Source organism: Pelmatolapia mariae, linkage group LG15 (genome assembly GCF_036321145.2).
Source record: "Pelmatolapia mariae isolate MD_Pm_ZW linkage group LG15, Pm_UMD_F_2, whole genome shotgun sequence".
NCBI lineage: Eukaryota > Metazoa > Chordata > Actinopteri > Cichliformes > Cichlidae > Pelmatolapia > Pelmatolapia mariae.
Window position 1 is genome coordinate 30119794 of NC_086240.1, and position 18582 is coordinate 30138375.

The following is an 18582-nucleotide window of genomic DNA, read 5'->3' on the forward strand; positions in this document are numbered from 1 at the left end:
TAGAATATGGGTAAAATGCGCATGCGCAGTGCCTTGTTTTCATACGCACATGGCGGAAAAAGCATGGCGGCGACGGAGAATTAGAAGGGTGAAAGCGGATCGTTGAATGAAACGGATGAACCAGAATTGGTTTGTAAAAATGCTGCAACTTCAGTGGTGTGGAACTGGTTTAGCTTTCGTCTGTCAGATACACAACAAAGCACTATTTTTGGTAGAGCATGCTAGCGGGCCGTCATTATTACCGTGTGTTTTGGAAAATACGGAACACTTAAAATCAATCCTTTGATTTTTCTGAAAATCGACAGTGCCCCTTATAATCCCGTGGGGCTTATGTATGAATTCTGGTTGTGTTTACTGACCTCGAAACAATTTTATGTGGCACACGGCGCTCGAAAATCTGTCAAATGTTTTAGTACGACTTTGCTAAGCTACGAAGCCGCACCGCTTGATGGATTGTCGGAGCATTACGGCTATCGTAGGCAGGAGCCTCGCGGAGTGATACGTACTGTGCTTCAACATAATATTACCGTATTGTGTGTGTATAACCTCTTTTTAAGTTTTGCGGCTATTATACATGGTTATGCTGAGGATATGTCGGCCAATTTTCACTGGAAATGCCTTTTGGTTAAACTGTCAGCAAGGAATTTGCATTTGCACTGTTAAATTTTTATACAACTTTAATGCACATAAAAAACAGCTGCTTGTTTAAGTGTAAACACATTGATGGGGTGGGGTTTGTTTTTTGCACTAATAAAGTTGTGGAGTTGTAAAGTATTTTGTCTAGTGTCAATTATATCGTCAGTTATATCGTTATCGCAAATTTTCAAATGTATATCGTGATAAATATTTTTGGTCATATAGCCCTGCTCTACGTCACAGTACATATCATAAGCCACTACAGGGGTTTCCTCTCTGATAACATTTAAACCAGATTACTTCATGGAAGTGCTAAATGCTGTATGCATCTCTCTTGTAATGATGGGTACATCCTAGTTACAGTGTGATGGAATGTAAATATTAACATCATATTTTCAAAAGTTCAATTGCCTCCATAGAATCTTTCATCATGCAGAATTCTTTCATACTGGACTGCAGCTGTCCACAGGGACTCTTGTTCTGGTCATCTCCCAGCAGTAAGTGGAGAACTAATTATGTAGTGCCACACCAGGCTCACCAAAGAACAGCAACTATCACTATCACCAAGTCCAACACAGTGGAGCTGTAGTTCATCATCCCACAGATGCTCGATTGGATTGAGAGCCGGGAAATCTGTAGGCCAAGTCAACACCTCAAAGCCAATGTCTTGCTGAAAGAGGCCACAGCCATCCAGGAGTACCGTTTCCTGCAGACTAGGAACACCCCAGAAGAGCTGCAGTTTAGGAGACAACAACCGATCACATTCTGGCCGTTGTCAGATTCACTCAATCCTTACGTTTGTCCATGTTTCCTCCACTTAACACATCAACTTTGAGAACAAAATGCTCCCTGATACATCCCACCCACTAACAGGTCCCATGATGAAGAGACGATTAGTGTTATTCACTTCACCTATCCTATCAATGTTCATAGTGTTATGGTTGATCAGTGTGAGAGATGGAGAGTGGAAGTTTGCAGTGGCTGCAGTTTTTATACAGCTGCTCTTATCGAACATTCCACTTCACTGGTCTGATATAAAATTCAGATTTCCTCATTAATGATACCTTGCTGATATACAATGACTGTTTGTTTGCAGTGTTCATTAATTTCCGAGTTACACCAGTGAGGTTAATTTCATTAAACTCTCAGTGGTATTTTTTGGCCTGAACAGATGTATAATCATTGAGACTACACTTAGCTGCTCAGACTCAATCAGCCTTCAAGAGACAAATTAACAAAAGGGTGCCCTTGACAAACACAAACACACACACACACACACACACACACACACACTTCTCAGAATAGATTCATTAACATGACTCACAACAGAGGCATTTCTTCATTCTGCCTCCTCCTCTCTCTTTAAACTGACTTGCTGTCTACAGTTTGCCCCATTTGGCTGACAATAAACTGAGGCTCTGCTCTGAAAAGCCAGAGTCAGCCGTTTCCAAGCTGGGGGAGGATGATAAATCCTGTGAAGCTGAAACAAAACTTGCAAGCTGAACCAAAATGAATGTTAGGGAAAGCTTTTCCAAGCTCGGGTGTGGAATCTAGCGGGAGTCCCCGCTGTGAAAATGCACATGAGGGGAAGAATAAAAGACAGAGGTATACTGGGATTGGGAAAGCCATGAAGGTTTGTTAAGGCAGAAGTGCAGCTGGCTATAGACAGAAGGAAGGAGTTCAGTATAGAGGGGCTCTAGGGAGCATCCCAGCCACATCTGCATCCTTCCTTTTCACTCAGCAGCCTGGACTAACTTTTAGCTCACTCCGTGTTTTTTTTTTTTTTTCTCTCTCTTTTTAAACTCGCTTTCTTTCTCTCCCACTAACTCAATCTCTCGCTGCCCTCCTCTAAACCCTCTTTCCTCATCCATCTCTCTCCCTCTCATTCTCTTTTCTATTTTATTAGTCAGCCATCGACTACAGTGTGGAGCAGAGAGCTCCTAGCTCATATGGAAGTGATCAGGAGCAGACAGGGAGGGAAGACGGAGGCCCGCAGACAAGAGAAAGATCCTGTTCAACCACTGGGCGCAGTTACAGTACCAGTGTTTAGAGGAAGAGAAAATTAAGAGATTCCAGTGGACTCTAGACTCTCGGGGGTATATGAATATGTCCAAAAACCTAAATCACTTGATCTAGACAAGAAGTCAAATAATTTTCAGAATGGATTTGCTCCACATCATATTTGCACCAAAGACTTAAAATTATGGAATTTGACATGAAGCTGCAAACAAACAAGAGCAGGAACTGACGATGTTCACACACATTCAGTCCACCTCACTTCTCCTAAACAACTGTCCTTATATCAGACAATAAAGGTGATCCATCAGATGTACTTTGTATTACACCGACCTTTTAAACAGGAAACACCAAACAGGAGAACGTCAGCTACCTGATATTATGACGTCATGACATTTTTCTTGTGATCTGAAACCATTCAGCATGTTTCATAAATGAGATTGAAACTTGAATCAATACATCAAATTTAATGGCAACATGGAAGCCCCCTTGATTTCAGAAGGAGGAAGTCTGAGCTGCAGCCTATCAGCATCAACGGGGAGTGCGTGGAGAGGGTCTCCAGTTTCAAGTTTCTGGGTGTGCACATAGACACAGACCTCCAATGGAGCTCTAACACCTCTGCGGTTTTAAAGAAGGCCCAACAGCGTCTCCACTTTCTGAGAATCCTCAGAAAAATGGACCTGAAGAAGGAGCTACTGACCGTCTTCTACCGCTGCTCCATTGAAAGCGTGCTGTCATATTGCATCAGTGTGTGGTTCTCCAGCTGCACCACAGCACAGAGAAAGGCACTCCAGAGGGTCATCAATATGGCCCAAAAAAATCATTGGACATCCTCTTCCCTCCCTGAAGGACCTGTACAGCACTCGCTGTCTCAAGAGGGCACGCAGCATCCTACGGGACGGTACACACCCAGGACACTGGGTGTTTAAGCTGCTGCCGTCTGGCAGGAGGTTCAGGCTGCTGAGGTCCCGAACAAATAGACTCAAGGACAGCTTTTACAACAGGGCAATAGCCCTAATCAATGCAAATAGCTGACCTGACTGGCTACCTACCTGGACTTTTTGGGAGGGGAGGTAACAACGGTAAAAACAGTAACAATAATATTTATATTTATAACAAGGTACAATAATAATTAATGTGCAATAATAACAGTGTGCAATACAAATACACTTATTCTTCTTTTTTATTACTAAGTTATTATACTGTGTTGTGTTGTTTGTGTTGCGTTGTGATGTGTCGTATCGTGTCGTGTTGTTATATGTAGTGCCGACGTAGGACAGTTTTCCAATTTCATTGTACTATTGTACTATGTATGACTGTGCAATGACAATAAAGAATTATCTTATCTTTATCATATCAGTCAGCGTTCAGAGGAAAAACCAAAATCGACTGGTGAAACCTTGTTAATCAATTAGAATAATCAATACCCACAGATTTGATATTTGTAAAGTAAGCATGGGTCCACACACACACACACACACACACACACACACACACACACACACACACACACAGAGTATCATAGAGCAATGAGAAAATACCCTCTGCTCTTAAGTGTGAGTCATCCACTCTACCAGATGAGGAAAGAAAGAGATGGATTAGGAGAGGACCACCATGTGGCATGATAGCTGTAAAAACACCTGGTGTGTGACAAAGGAGCCATCACTACTATTGGCTATATATAACCCAGTACAGCCCACAATGATGGTGTGTGTGTGTGTGTGTGTGTGTGTGTGTGTGTGTGTGTGTGTGTGTGTGTGTGTCAGCTAGACTGCACTAGCCCTGCAGCCAGATATGAACAACCACAGCATGAGCAAGCAAAGGTCAGCGTCTGGCCAGTAATTTAAGCAGGAATCAATAAAGAGTTACACTCGTCATTTATAGATGTTGTAAATCCTGGAAAGGGTTTATAAACCCACTGCTGAAAAACTGACTAAAATGACAGGCTTACTACTCTAAATTAGCAATGAGAAACTGGAGAAAAAGCTCCTCAAGGAACAACAAGACTGAAAAATACCCCAGGAAGGCAACATAACCCTTATTTTTAAATATCTACAAATGAGCCAGAGCTTTAATATCCCATGGTTAATGCAAGGTGGTTTTGGGCCACGAGAATATTTCCATAGTTCTAGTAGCTGTTACAAGCGCCAGCCCCTTTCTGGGAGTAAACTGCAGCATCTGGGTACTATTGTAGTTCTTAGAACTCCATTTTTAGCTTTCTTGGTATAATGGTAAATGGACTGCAACATATAAAGTGCTTTCTGCTACTACTTTTCTATTTTGAGTATGTCTCAGTCATCTAATCAAACAGTGCTTTTATCTATGCCTAAGTGCTTTTTAACATTTGCAGACACACACTTCGATGCAGGGTTCAGTATCTTGTACAAACTTTTCCAACAGTTTCAACTCATAACAATTCACCTAAACACGCTCAAAGAAGACTCGAAAAGGTTGATGCAGCTACACTTTGTTTTAAGTAGTTTAAGATGTCCAACTAGGCTAAATAACAAAACATGTCAGTAATCCAACTCCAACATCCAAATTTATTTCTAGCCAACACAGTTTAAAGTCACAAGACCTATCAGATGTTCCACCCCGCACTGGCTGCCAGAACCAGGCCTACGCATTTTATCTCATGGTCATTACACAGCTAATCACAGAAAATGTTATTACCGTTAATGACTGTTAAAACAAAACCTTCATGCTTCTTTTATTCCATTTTAAAGCTATGTTACAATAGAACTAGTGTCGTCACTACCTTCATTATTTCAAAGTCACCTAAAGATGTAAAACATTATCGTCTGCTAATTACCTGAACCCCTGACTGGACTATTCAAGTTCCAGTCTTGTTTAATGAGTTCTAGGGTCAGGTCCACTGAATCCTTTTGGATTCAATTAGGCTTTGTGTAAGTCACTCACAGAAACCATTAGCTGACTGAAGAGCGCGATCCTCAGAGGCTTCAGCCACAGGTGGCACCAATCCTCATCCCACCACACAAACACGCACATCTTTTATTAGTGGCTCATCCTTTTCAGTGTCATCCCCTCAACAAGCCCATTTTGACCTTTCCTTAAATTAAACCGCACACTTTTTCAAATGGGCTACATTACAGTCAAAGAACAACGCTCAGATACATTTGGCTGACCTATTAGTAAGGACACAGCAAAGAGACAGAGACAGAAATTTTACACTTGGCAGAAAACAGGCTGTTTCAAGCATGCACTATTGAACATAACCCAATCCAGATATCGAGTTCTCCAAGGTGTTTGTTCAAGTCGCTGTATATCACTTATATCTAGTGGTTTTTACAGGTAGTTTCCAGGGTTCAGACTGCGGCCTAACTGGGTGCCTGGCACATTTTACAAGGGTCCAATCACAGTTCTATTCACACACGGACAGGGGACACATTGATGGCAGAGCAGGTCTGCACTGAACTCAGCTTTAACTCCTCTTAAACCACTGAAATAAACAACTGCAGCCTTCAGGTGCAAAACTGCAAAGGTCTGGTTCAGCAACAGTCACATCACAATTCTGGTTTAATGTCCACAAAGTTCATAAAATACCTCCAAACTTCTGTTTCTTTGCTAAATACTCCCACAGGACTGGTTTAAAAGCCACAGAGCACCCTTTGTTTAGGTGAAGCTGGACATAAGGCAGTTATGCACTATGCCTTGGAAACTTTGAAAGACTGACAGAGTCTGGAGATCTAATGCTCAAGACAACTTGAAAACATACAAGAAAGTCTGACTCCTTTGAAGTGACAAAGCAAACAAAACCAAGTATAATCTGTCTAATTCAGAGTTAGGGTCAAACTCAATCCCAGCAGATTATCCGATCTCACTGCCAAGACTTAGTGCCTCATATGATCCCTTTCCAGAAAACCTATTGGCAAATCTCAGCAGGTTCCAAAATTACAAAGCAACTCTGCAGGTCACCTCTACACAGGCTCCTGCTGTTCATGCATATTCTGCATGTACTTGGAAGTCCCAGAACAGAGCCATAGTTCAGAGTGTAAATTATTTCAAATGTAATAATCTTATTTTTTGCAAAATGATCCTGACTAAAAGATCACTATTAATTTCTTAATAACATGGCATGTGAATGCAGAAGATGCTCATGAGGACCATGAAATAACACAGAAACTTAAAGAAATTCAGCATCTGCAGTAATCATGCTAAGCTCTCTAAACAGGCTTAGTTTTAACATTAACATACAGAGCCAGGTTTCAATCAGCTCTCCTCCCAATCAGCTACTCACAAGCTCACTATGGCTGGTCAAAATGACCTTTGTTCTGATTTGAAGGCTTGTAAAGTCAAAAGTCAACTATAGGTTATTATCCCAGCCCTGTTTGTTGAGTTATATGGTCCACATCTGGATCCCTTGGTCCATTAGGTGATTTGGATACATTCGGTTTAATTCATTCATTTTGTTTTCCCAACTTTAAAATAAATAAATCTTAATTTCATTCCTTGAAAACAAACAAACAAACAAAAACAACTCCAAGTGAACATAACATTCGTGCTACTGAGCCAAACTCAAATGTTGTCTGACATTTTAGCAAACCATCATCAATAAATAAACAGAGTCTTCATGTTTAACATCACGTTACAACTGCTAAATCACCAATGTAGCTACTTGGATCCAACCAAGCCCTTGGGGAGGAAGGCACACAGGCATGAGAACAGAAAATCCTTCAGTCAACTCAGAGTTGACTCGAACATACTCCGACAAACAGATTCGAAAACAAACTGCCCAAAAAAACAAAACCAGACCTTCTGCATGTGGATTTAAACAGCTGGTTTTAAAAAAGAAGGGCATCAGACTTTACACAGGTCGCCATTATTCACCAATTCAGGGTTTAAAACTCTATGCATCACATTTATTATGAATGCAGCAAAAACAAATGATCACGATTATTTAGGGGGACAAGCACGTGCAACACTAGCATCCATTAGTACAATACATCCACAATGAAGCTAATACTAATCAATTATCTTCTCTTGATAGTTACAGAAAACCAGAACCGTAGCTTTATGCTCTACATGACATGTAAATTAAAGTCCTTGTCATGCCTTCAGTCTGTGCCAACCATTTCTTAAAACTTTAAAGAAGTCTGCACAAAGGATCAATTCCTGAACAGTTTCAGTTTCTGTTTGTGGAAGTGAGGGGCACACAATAACAGATGGCGGCTTATGGATGAAGTGAGAGGCTGCAAGGGCCAGTGTAAGTTAAAAATGATTACGCTGTACTAGAGCTGGGCGATAGAACGATAACGATATGTATTGCGAAATAACTTTTTCTCGATAGAAAAATTAAACTATTGCGATAGACCTCATCTCTCTTGTCCTCTTAAAAAAAAAAAAGAACAGCCAATCCAAATTAAGTAGCGCAGAGGCGAACCAATCACAGCCGCAGCGTCACGTCACGTGACTTGTTACGTACAGCACAAGTGCCAAGGCGCACATGTGCAGTTGTTTTTGCAGCCGGGCTGCCCGGGTAATGAAGGAAATGAGTTTGCCGACTAGAGAAAAATCAACCGAGAGCGTGAGCGAAGGTTACCGAAGAAAAAACAGATGATGGTTCCAATGCCGGAGAGCTTATCGAACGGAAGGGCCATAGAAGTTCCGTAGTGTGAAGGTATTTCGGCTATTTCAAGTCTGACAAAAAACAGAGTAGCGCACTGTAAATTGTGCCGAAAGCAAGTCTGGAAATACAATAAACCGGTGCATGCTCAATCTCTGACTGAAAGCGCTAATTCGTCATTCGGCTTTTGTCAGACTAAAGTAACTGTTAAAGCTGTTTGAAAAGCTAAGCTATACAACAAGGAGAGATTGAGAATTTCCTTTTAGTTCTCAGTTTATTTGATATTGACAAAAGTTAGTCAATTTTGTCTGTTCTTCTGTAAAACAAACTAAGATTTATTTTTAGAATTAAAATTTTGTTTCTAAGTGGAATTGACAATTTAGTAGTCTGTTTTGTTTGTTTTATTTTGAAACTTAAACGCTTTAGCGGCTGCGTTTTGTGTAGTTTGAAATATTTGCCTTTATTTATCTGAAAAAGTCTCATGTTCTTTAAGTACATCTACCCTGTTGAACTTATTATGGGAAATAAATATTTAAATCAAAACAAGCTGCAGATTATTTCACATTTTACTTGTGAGCAACGGCACATTTAAATCTTACAAATATAGTTATTTGGCTTATATCGTGATATATATCGTTATCGCCTGAAATGAAAAAAACATATCGTGATATGAAAAAATCTTATATCGCCCAGCTCTACGCTGTACTGTGAATCATGCAAAGAGAGTAGAGTCAGAAATATAGAGTTGGAAATGAGCACTACTGCCCCCCTTTACCTACACCTAGTTTTACAACAGACATAAATCTGGGTTAAAAGTTTCATTTGATCATTTGTAATCATGCTGAAGTGTTCAGTATGTCAGATTTTGGTTCATGATCCTAATTCTGAAATTGACTAGATAACTTGATAAGAGCACTCCAAATCAACAACAATTGTCGATGGTGAAGCATGAGGCCTTCTCTTCCCATCGATCAAAAGTGAGCAGCAGTTTCCGTTTAAGGTTCCTATAGAAAGAGCACAAAAGCAGCAGGACTAAGTCTGTGACAACAGATACGTACCGGTGGATTTCCATTCTGGAGGCCAGTACACATCTCTGACTGAGGATGAAGCTGGAGGCTTTGGACTGTGGACCAGAAGACTGGATCTGCATAGCTGCACACAGCCTTCCTGCTTAAGTAACTCAGCCAGCCCCACGCGTGACTTCTCCCCTACCAGCCCTTTCCGGCTCTTGTTGCAGTTGCTTCAATTTTGCCAAAGTAATATCCCTGCTACCAAACAGCTCTCTTCATCATGCAAAGCAGGGTGCCAGCCACCCCCCTCCACCTTCTCTTTAAAGCCCCCTTCTCAGGGCGATTCTTTCCTTATGCGTACATGCGACGACAGCAAGTCAGCCAGCAAGTCGGCAAGCGAGGGAACCGTCTAAACAGTCAGCCAGCTGTGTTTTTCCCATGGCAGCGGCACCAGCCAGCAAATATGCGCACGCTTCGGTCTTGGCTTTTCGCCGCCGTGGCGACAGCAGGGGTATCCAGGCAACAGGCTCCTGCTCCTGCACAGCCCACTCCTGCGCTCCTGTGGAAGAGGCTGCTGTGGAGAAATCCACACGGCGGGATCCAGCAGTTCACAGCAGCTCAACTCAGGAGGTTGCAAGCGGGGGCTGGGGCATGAAGGGAGGTATCCTTTACATCTGTCGCTCTCCTTCCCCTCGCCGCTTCTGCTACATCTATCTCATACCTTTTGTCTCTCACTTGATCACCCCTTCTTTCATCTACCCCTCCCCTCCCTCTCTACTATATCGCTGTGACCATCCACACATTCCCTCTCTTACCATATACCCACCCACCCAACTCTGCTCTCTCACTCTCTCCTAAATAAATAGGCTAAAGAGAGTGAGCAGCCAGATGTAGTGATGTATGGTGGAAGTGGAATAAGGATTAGTCGAATATTTCCATCTCTGTTGTCACAGGAGGCAGACATTCGCAGCGACCACGCAAAGCTCTTCATTTCTTTATTCAGTGTCCTGGCCTGCTTCGGCACAGCTAAAATCCTTTCTTTCACTTTAAGCTATCATCAGCTGGCATTGTGCCGAACAATGTAACATCAACATACATACATTATCAATCTACCTAACAAGTCAAAATGGCCCGCATTGGCGCTCCTAATCAAACCTAATATTGGATGGAACATGCGACAGCTTTCTATAAAGGCTCATGTGAAGTAGAATCTGTATATACTGGGGGGGGGGGGGGGGGGTTCGGCCAACATTTGGGCTTTCCTGCTGCGCTGCGATTCGCTGTTCTGCAGCCTGTACTAGGTTGTATTGGTTGCTATGCCAACTTTTATGTTAAATTGGGAATTTGGGAGTCTTTTTTTCCCCCGTTTTGTTACGAGTATGAAAAGGAGTAGAAGAGGAGATTCACATTTTAAAGCTTTTCTTATCAGTTTTATGTCTGATAAAACAGAACTAACAGGGGACAGTGTATCTGTCTGGAAACTGGTGTCCTTCTGTGGTCACGTGGCGCCCAGCTGACATGAAGGTGAGCCGTATTAATTACTGATGTGACTAAGAGAGATGGCACTGCCCTCTGGATAGATGCCCCCTGATCACCTGAGACATACATAGAGGAAAACTTGCAGATCACCATGCCCCACCTCCTCCAAATTAAACATCAGGCTAGATTTTCATTTCAGTTATGTTTCCGACTTTCAGCAATTAAGAAAAACAGAATGACTGGGATAAAATAATTACTTGTTTACATTCATTTTTGTTCTGAAGCTATTGTTTTGCCTTATGCTATAGCTCATTTTTATCTTTACAGAAGTGCACCCATCACTAAACCATAATTCAATGTACTCATTTATATAATGATTTTCTATTCTTAGCATATAGTCAAAGTGCTTTAAACTACGAGCCACATTATAACCACACATTCACACAGCACCTTTAGCATTTTATCTACTTCACATCCACGACCAATTTTAGACACCCCTACTAGCCTAACGTACACATCTTTGGACTGTGGGGGGATTACAAAGTACCCGGAGGAAACAAATTAGGGACACAGACAGCACGCAACCTCCTGCCAGAAAAGCCCCAGCTTTGAACTAGGAATCATTTTGCAGTGAAGTGACAGTGCTAACCATCGGACAAACATGCCAACCAAATTAACTTATCAAGTAGTTTACAGCTGGAAACTGAACCTTTCACCACCTTCAGTGTCCAATCAGTTTGGGGCATTTATGTCTAGAATTGAGTTTCATAAATTTGCAGGGCCGATTTCATGCTCATTTAAAGATAGTTATGTGCCTGTCATCACACATATCTTTTTTGGAAAAATTCTTTATTTTCCCTAGGAACAGACTGTAAATGAATATAAACAAAAAAAAACAACCACTGCCTTTTTTCCATTTTAAACAAATGTATCAATGTATTTCTACTATACATGATTGACAGTGCCTTTTCCAGTCCTGAAGATGTGGCTTCCTGTGCAGCCGTCGTGATAAACGATCGACTTTAACACATTTTCCTTTTTTTCAGGGTTAAAATTAGAGTCGTGCTTCACCCTGAAGGCTGCAAACTAATTCAAAAGTGGATGTAAATACTACAAGAGCTGAAAATAAAGGACTTTTTTAAAATTATTTCCCATTGGACAGCTGGATTGACAGGCACTAAATCAGCCTCAATAAAGCAGCGAATTTCTATCAGCGCAGAAGGGCTGACATGTGCTTTCAGGGCAGGACACAGAATGCATAGAAAATACACTGAGACAGACACACAAACACAAAATACACAGGGTTCCAAGGGCAGAATGTACTTTTGGAGGTCGGAACAACAAGAGCTGGAGGAGATGCATATATGTGCTTTGGTTCAGCACATGAAATCAGACACTGAGGCAACACTGAAAAACTGAGCACTTCAACACAACACAGGCATACAAACATACGCTGTCATTGTCTCATTTATAAAGTCCGATATACAGCTTTAGATTTAAAAAAAAAAATATGAAGATGTATATAATTACATAAAATTTCTGGTTCGTCCATAAAGTACAGCTGCCAGTGTAAGACAGAACTATTAAAGGGAGAGGTAGCATGTGCCCTGGAAAACGGGGCTTGACGAATGAAAGAGAGCAGTTTGTCACACTCCACTTAAGCACAGAGTCAAAAGCTGCCGAAACAACGCTCACACATCACAAGCTATTACAATCAATTTGGGAGGGGTGAGGTGGAGGAAGAGGGCAGTGTGAGGCACCTGTAATAAGCTATCAGTTATTTCTATCTGAACACCTGTTAGAAATGCTTAAGTGACTTTGGCTGATCACTACAGCCAGTAGTGACTTTGAAAAACATCCAGGGTTGTAATTTGGCAATTAACAACACCCTCAGAATTACAAAAGAGGCCAGGTTATTTTGTTCAGAAACACTCCAAACTGTGTGTTTACAAAAACTTCCAGAGAACAGAAAACAGCAGCAAAACCCAGCACTGAACAGCGTAGGCAACAACAACAGATACGTCTTTAAACAACAGTCATATCAGCATAAAGGAGGAGGAGGGGTGGAGGTGGGTTGCCAAGAGGCTTATAGATGTGCAGCAAATGTGGAAACCTTGTTTAGGGCACCTGTTCTGTTCATTTCCATCGCCGCAGTTTTATATTTGGACTCCAGTTAATTAGCTTTTTCCAGTGTATTTATCTTAAACTGTGTCTTGGTGCAGTACCTCTGCCTTTACATTACCCGATTCTGATTCACTGTTTCACAAATTGAAAGATTAAGCAGCAGGTGGGTGGGACTGCTGTTCTCAAAGCTGTGGCTACATGCCTGAGATGACCATAGTAGGGACATCCCTCTCTATAATATCACAGCCAGAAGTAGAGAAGACATAAATAAATTTTTTTTTTAAAAACAACAACTCTGAAGCCCGAGCTTTTGACTCACATGGATAACCTGTACACATGCTGAAACTTTGGCCATCTTAATATGAGCATCCACCATGCCAACAATGGACAGAAATTATGGAAAAGCATAATGTGCCTTTTAAGACTTTATTTGTATAGAACCTTTAGTAATACTGGGATCCAGGGAAACGGGAAAAGGTGAAAAGAGGAGCAGTGTAAGCTCTGAAAAAGAAAGAAACGCTGCAAATAGCTCTACTAATAGAAAGAGAGAAGGAGAAGAAAGAGATGGAAGTGAGCAGCACGTCTCGTCTCCCCTGAGGCCTGATGCCATTTCAGGTTGTGTCACCGCAGGAGGCTGCCGAGTACAGGTGGCTCAAATGCCACAGACAAACATACACACAGCTCATAAACCGCAAGCTACGTCCCACACAGTTATTTCAAAAGCTAAATAAAACAGCGACGTGCACACATTGTTCTTCTCAGTGTATACAGTACAACGTTAACAGATTGTATACCACAAAACTCCCAAAATATAGCTACACCACAACGGCTTCTACAGTGTCAGTTTCACAAAGTCTTACATTTAATACAAAAAGAGTGAGTAATGAAGACAAATATTTAGCAGTCATCAACAGAGCCCAGCTGATGCAGGATTTCTAAGGCTGATAGAGATACCAGTATTTGGAGATATCAAAATACCAGTTATACCAGCTGATGTACCAGGCACACAACACAAAGAGATTTGCCCAACATTTGTTAGCTGTAGTTCGTCCGGGATAATATGAGAATTTCAATGTTTAAAAATAAACTTGTGTTACTGATACAACAAGTCGTGGATTACTCATTTACTGCTCGGATCAGCTGGTTGTTGTAGCGATGTTTGAAATACCACCGAATGCCCTCTAGTGGATAAACTATTCAACATTAACTACGACAAGATCGTTGAACTGCTTTTGCCCCGTCTCATTTTGCTTTTTAAATTTTCCGTCATAAGCATTAATACCAGGGTGTTTTTTTATGACCGTGCGGGTTTGTTCCTGGAGAGCTTACATTACAATGCATCAACTATATGTGTGCAAGGCAACGTAATTCATGCACAAGCAGTATAACCAGAATGACTACTAAGCTGTCTGTGTCCACAACAGAGTACAAGTCAAGTTTCAGTCACACCAGCTTTACACATTGTAGAGACACCTGTGAGTCGAGGCACAGGTCACAGTGACACATTTTAACAGAGCAGCTAGTGCTAGTGTTTCCTCAGAGCAGAGTAACAAAGAGTCAGGGGTGGATAAATGGCAGTAGAAAATGAAATTAAGAATTAAGACCTCTATTGTTTGCTAATGTCCAGTATTAAATCCCCCAAAGCTGCATGATTCACCTTTGCTTTTACAAAAAAAAAAAAAAAAGAAAAAAAAAAGTATAAAATCAGTCAAATCACAGAATTAGATGGTACTTGTACTTATTTCTAACCATTAGCTATACTCTGGAGGGAAGTCCTCCTCCCTTTGATGTTAGTAATTAATATTTAGAAGTTGTGACATGATCCAGCAATCATTCCAGAAAATGTATTTGTTGAAAGTAACATGAATTAAGCCCGATTCTTCAATATGGACAAATAAAGCAGGGTTTTAATCAAATATGAGTATTTACTTTCTACTTGTAATTTAAATGAATCCAATCTGGAGATTACATGATCAAAAGTAAAGTATCAATCGTAGCAGTTCTCCTGTTGGTGCTGAAACAGCCCTCCTCTTTAATTACACTCAACAAACAGCCTCCTCTTCCTAATGTGGGTGTGTGTCCGTGTGTTACTGAGGGACAAGGATGACATCATCAGGCTGGTCAGCAGTACTTTTTGCCTCAGCAGGCAAGAGAGGGAAAAAAACTATAGCTGACTAAGAGGAGAGGAGAGTGAGGAAGAAAGGGAGCTTTTATTTTATAAAAAAAAAATCCTCCCTTAGTTATACTGCAATAGGTATAGGCTGATGGGGGATTCCCATGATGCACTAAGTGTTTCTTCTTCGCTCACTACGTGTTAATAGACCTCTGCACTGAAACATATTTTGTTATTAATCTCCGGCTCTCTTCCACAGGATGTCTTTTGTCCCATCTTCGTTTTCTCTCCCCAGTCGGTTGCTGCAGATGACTGCCCCTCACTGATCCTGGTTCTGCTAGAGGTTTCTTCCTGTTAAAAGGGAGTTTTTCCTTCCCACTGTCGCCAAAGGGGCGTCATATGATTGTTGGGTTTTTCTCTGTATGTATTATTGTAGGGTCCTTACAAGATAAAGCACCTTGAGGCGACCGTTGTTGGGATTTGGTGCTGTATAAATAAAATTGAATTGAATTTTCTGAAACTGTCATATGTGGGAGTATTATAGGAGTATTGGAGAGATTTCATTCATAGCAGACTGCCAAGGTCAGAATAGTTCAATTGGTGACTAAAGCTCCTAGAAGAAGTCGGTTTTGGGATTACAGAGGGATCAAGGCAGGACATTTACTGTCCAAAATTTTCAGTCTCAAAGCTTCAAATTAACCATAACACAACAATATTTTATGGATCATTCTACAGTCCCAGTCTCCCAGTTCACATCAGGAATTTTCTTATGAAGTCATGAACACTTGCTTTAACTTAATGGAGTCGCACCTAAAGGAATACTCCAAATGCTTTTAGTGAGGTATGACTGGCCTTCTGAGCCTAATACCCACATTTGTATGATTCGCTGTATGTGTAGTCTGAATGGGACTTGTTATAGTGCACAGGACAAGGCTTACAGTGAGTTGTATGTGAGGCTGAACACTAAGGAGAAAAGGATTTGGAGTAAGGGGATAGGGAGAGAGATCGAGCTAGAAAGGATGTACAGCAGATTAAGGTTAGTGATGGAAATGTACTAACAAGTGAAGACAGGGTGCTGAGAAGCACATAAGAAAAGGAAAGTCGGCGAAAAAAAAAAAAGAAGTGGTGATGAGGATGATGAGTGGAAGCAGGTGGTACAGACAACATACCTGTGGAGGTACAGAGGTGTGTATGAGAGAGGGCAATAGATTGTTTAACACAGTCCTGGAGAGTGGGAAGATGCATGGCCTTCTCTATAGTGTGTTGTATCAGCAGAGCTGTAGTAATTACAGATGGATAAAAGTGATTTACTACACAATGAAAGGGAGTAAAGAGAGGAACTGTGGATGAGTCAGAAGTGGCAGAAAACTATGTGCAGGTGGTGCAGGGCATGTATGATGACAGAAGACGATGTCTACAGCAGGAGTGGCAGATGGTTTCAAGGTGGGGGTGAGATTACATCAGGAATCAACAGCTTCTTCTTACAATGGTGATGGACAGCAAAACAGATAAAGTCAGACAGGAGTCTACATGGAATATTATGTTCACGACAACGCTGATCTGTAGACAGAGTAGGGAGCAGGTGGAAGAGAGCCTGGAGAGGTGGAGGTATGCTCTGGAGAGAAGAGGAATGAAAGTCAGTGGAAGCACGACAGAATACATATATGTAAATGAGAGGGAGACCGGTGCAACAGCGACAAAACAGAAGTAGAGTTAGTTTATGGTAGTGAGACCTCGTATTATGTGGAAAAGATGGCACTAACAAAAAGACAAGAGAAGCTGAAGGTGACAGAGTGGAAGATTTTCTTTAAGAGAGAGCAGGATGGAAAATTAGAAAATAGATTTGAAATGAGTGTATCATAGTGACAGCTAAGGCTGAACGCTTTGGAAACAAAGTGAGAGAGGCAGGGATGGCTTGAGGGACAGACATCCCCGTTATACTTCATGAAAAAGTTTAAATAAAAGGAGCATTTGGTATGGCTTGGAAACAAACCACTGACGTTAAGAACTTTAGCTGAAAGCAACAAACTTTAAACTTTGACGATTACATGAAGTTGATCAAATATTTTACTACTGTTGTTTTTCCAAGAAAATCTCTAACATGAACTAGTAAGTATAGTTGACTTGGTGTGTGGGACAATCAAAGTGTCACGGTAACTCTGAGTACACACTGTCAAAGAAAATTAAAAATTACATGGCTGCTACTCTCTGCTTGGCCAACAGTCTGTCTGTCATAATACAGAAACAAAAAGTTACAAACAATATTGCCATGTGTGACTGAGTCAGCTTTGTAAAGACTAGTGATTAGTAAAGAGGAAGATGAATTATTGTGGTACCAAACAGTTTCCCAGGAACATCAGGGAGGATGACAGACGAGAGGGGCAGAAATATAGCAAGAGAAAAGACAAGAAAGCTGGATCATGGTGGAAACCTTTTGTGCCGAGCCAAAGCAAGTGCCTCCCAATCAAGCAGTTTTGTGTAATTTGGGAAAAGGACCCAAAACAAAAACAAGCAAACAAACAAAAAAAAAAAAAAAAAAACCCACACACCCTGCTGCTGAAACACAGACATTCATGTCTCTCAGGGGATATGAATGGCTAATAAGCTGCAGATCAAGTGGCAGGCAGGTACGCTAAGACTACTAAGGAGGTCTGTCCACAAGACAAACTAGTGATATCAGTGGTCCATTTAATCCCAGACAATATACGAGTATAGTCACTGTTCTCACAGCACACAGGGTGTGAGAACACTGCCTGCAGTACACAGATAGCTTCGCATTACTGCACAAACGGCAAAACCGAGTGGAATACAGCTGAAGAAAAACCAGCCTTTGTCCTTGCATACCTCTCCCAGGATGTTTTCAGGTACACTGAAAGGCACATGGATCATTTTACATGAGAGTGGACCGAGGAGAAAAACCTGAAACCGACAGTGTGCTGGATGGGGACTTTCTTTTTCATTATTTTGGTATTCTCATCTGCACCTTGACCTTCTGCACCAACCTGTGGCACAAACCCCAGTTTTAGAAAAAAAAAGGATCAAAGTGCCTCACAAAGAAAACACTACTCGACTGAGTGTTTTACTCGAGAGATTCAGCATTCAGCAGTTTTGTATCATGTAAAAGTCCTCTGTTTGAATTCTGCTGTCATCTACTCTGACATATTGGACCCAAGCCTTCTCCAGCTAATGGCTATATGACATTCAAGCATATTACAAGCTGTTTAGCAATAGCAAAGGATAAAGAGAGTCACTGCAAACTTAGACGCATAAGTAAGAATGCACCAGGCACACACGTCGGATTTTAGGCATAAGAGTTAAAAGGTATCAACATCAAAGGAAAAAGTAAATATCAAAAGACATTTTTAAGATAAATAAATGCCATTTGTCAAGTTACTGAATAATCAAGGTTACACTACTGAACAAAATTATAATGACTATGATTTTTTGGCTATAATCAAGTAGCAAATATATTCAACATGAATATCTGGAGTTTAACAGCAAAACTGTTAATGGTCTGTGAAAATTCCAAGATAAAGCAGTTTGCTTTTGTTGCCTTCAGTGGTGATTTAGGTCTGATGTTTGAAGTACAGACATAACAGGACAGCACGGTGCTGTGTGGG

The 18582-nt window shown here is 41.1% G+C and overlaps 1 protein-coding gene across 5 annotated transcripts in view; it reads right to left on the bottom strand.

Annotated features, from left to right (window-relative positions):
- enah (ENAH actin regulator) overlaps positions 1–18582 on the bottom strand; it is a 133151-nt gene that overhangs the window by 75888 nt on the left and 38681 nt on the right. For 3 of the 5 annotated variants that reach the window (XM_063494887.1, XM_063494886.1, XM_063494883.2), the window contains exon 1: positions 9295–9364. The exons of 1 other annotated variant lie outside the window; for it this stretch is intronic. In XM_063494887.1, the coding sequence (XP_063350957.1) occupies positions 9295–9308 (14 nt within the window). In that variant the 5' untranslated portion in view covers positions 9309–9364. Of the gene's footprint in view, positions 1–9294; positions 9387–18582 lie in introns of those variants that run through there. One more of the 5 variants, XM_063494882.1, reaches the window with a different exon arrangement.